Source organism: Stegastes partitus, unplaced genomic scaffold (assembly GCF_000690725.1).
Source record: "Stegastes partitus isolate 25-593 unplaced genomic scaffold, Stegastes_partitus-1.0.2 Scaffold429, whole genome shotgun sequence".
Taxonomy (NCBI): Eukaryota; Metazoa; Chordata; class Actinopteri; family Pomacentridae; genus Stegastes; species Stegastes partitus.
Genome location: NW_007578160.1, coordinates 89,128 through 91,080, shown reverse-complemented (window position 1 = coordinate 91,080; position 1,953 = coordinate 89,128). Strand labels below are relative to the sequence as shown.

At 45.0% G+C, this 1,953-nt stretch overlaps 1 protein-coding gene across 1 annotated transcript in view; it reads right to left on the bottom strand.

The window, feature by feature from the left end:
- nifk (nucleolar protein interacting with the FHA domain of MKI67) overlaps positions 1-1,817 on the bottom strand; it is a 4,639-nt gene extending 2,822 nt beyond the window's left edge. The window contains exons 1-2 of the mRNA XM_008286056.1: positions 1,558-1,817; positions 978-1,086 (exon numbers count right to left, since the gene is read on the bottom strand). Of these exons, the coding sequence (XP_008284278.1) occupies positions 978-1,086; positions 1,558-1,698 (250 nt within the window). The 5' untranslated portion in view covers positions 1,699-1,817. The remainder of the gene's footprint in view (positions 1-977; positions 1,087-1,557) is intronic.
- Between the last annotated feature and the right edge of the window lie 136 nt (positions 1,818-1,953).

Sequence of the window (1,953 nt, the reverse complement as noted above, 5' to 3'; positions counted from 1 at the left end):
AGTTTGACTACTAACAGTCCGAATTGGCTCTATCTGGTGTAGCCACTTTGAACCGCCATTTTAATGAGCATGACAATAATCTAAACTTGTGGCGCTACCTTGAACTCTACCAGCCACCAGTCAGGTACACGGTTCACACGTTTACACTGGACAGGACTCGTTTTTTCTAAATACTTGACAAATACAAACTTGGCCCCGAAGAAGAACATTACTCGTTACTTACAAAAACATGACTCGTGCGGTATCTTCGCACGTTTCGTTCAGGGCCACAACTTCACCCACCTTGCTCGATTTGTTCTTCTTCGCCTCCTGCACCTTCTTCTTGAACTCAGACTCCTGTGCGGGGTTCAGAGCCAGCAGCTGTTTAGCCGGCTGAGACGCAGCTGCTGCTGTATTTTCACTCATTTCCATTATTTACTGACATAAACTGGGAAATTAGAACGGCCCCGTAGACAACCGTCTCCAAACTACGCACGTTGCTCCTCTCCGTCCGGCTGCCCATGTGGTGACAACCAACGAGCCGCGGAGGGAGGAGCTCAGCAGCGAGGGTGCGCGTCTCACAGCGCCGCCTAGAGGCTGGAGGGCTCAGTCAGCAGCAGCGCCTGGCGGAGTGACCATGGAAGGGCCACGAGGAATCTAGTAAAAAACATTTAGACTTACATTTCACGCATTTAGTGGCATGTGTTAATGTATCTGTCTCTTGTCGTCAACTTGATACTGTACTTAGCAGACTGATTATGAATAAACTTGGTCAAATCAACCAAAAAAATATAGATTTGTTAGTGTCAGTGTTTACAATGACAGTAAACCTTCACATATTTGTTGGGGATCAAACCAAAAAATCCATCCATCCATTATCTATACACCTCTTAATCCTCACTAGGGCCGTGTGGGGCCGGAAGCCAATTCCAGCTGAGTCAGGGTGAAGGCAGGTTCCCCTGGACAGGTNTGATGAGCAGACTTACAACAATACTCACATTTGATGAGTCTCTCCCCCATGAGGTAATTATTCATAGTCTCTGCAACAATCTTGGCTACTTCATCACAGTCAAACTCTACAAAAGCATAGCCTTTACTTCCGCCGGTCTGCAATGAAAAGAACGAGATAAGAATAGATAAAGACAAGGTAACTATCACATAAACTGTTGTGGACCACTCACACTGACCTAACTTAGAGTTTTAATCTATTTTCCTTTTATGGGCTGTAGATTCACATTAAAAGTTTTTCTCCACGTGTTTGTTGGCACATGGGTTTTATCATTCTGCTAACAGGTAGAGCAGGTGATAAGCTTAATGCACCAGAGTACTTTAGGCTCAATTATCTGACCTCAGACCACTGTTACATCTGAGACCATTTTCAGTTCAAGCCAGAGTTAATTATGGACCATCAGACACATTATGCTGTCATTTCCATTCATCTCCTATAGCAAACTGAGAAAATCTAAATCCTTGCTCTTGCTTTATTCTCTTGCAGGGGGTGGGCAAGGGCCACATTATGTCCTTGACTGTTCACTGTCTGATGTGTCCATATGTTTGTTACTACATGTTCAGCATTACCTTCTTGCTCCTGGATAGACGCAGCCTCAGGACCTTCCCGAACTGCCCGAAGTAAGATTTGAGCTGAGGCTCAAACAGTCCCAGTGGCAGGTGGCTGACATAAACTACTCCTGGGGTCAAACGACTCCCCTGTGAAAACATTCAGAGCATATGTATGTCTATGGTAGTATCCAGCAAAGCATGGGAGGCATTTATCAACACTGGCTAATTGTAGCCTCAGAAATCAAATGAAAACTCCTCCCCTCTAAACAGCATCAGTCTCTGCATGCTCATGGGTCACACTGCGCCACCCAACACCACAAGTAAATTCCCAGTCAGCAGGAAACATTGCAGTATGATAAATACAGACATTTATTGCATTTCATTTATTGCAAAGAGGGCATCGAAAGCATGGCT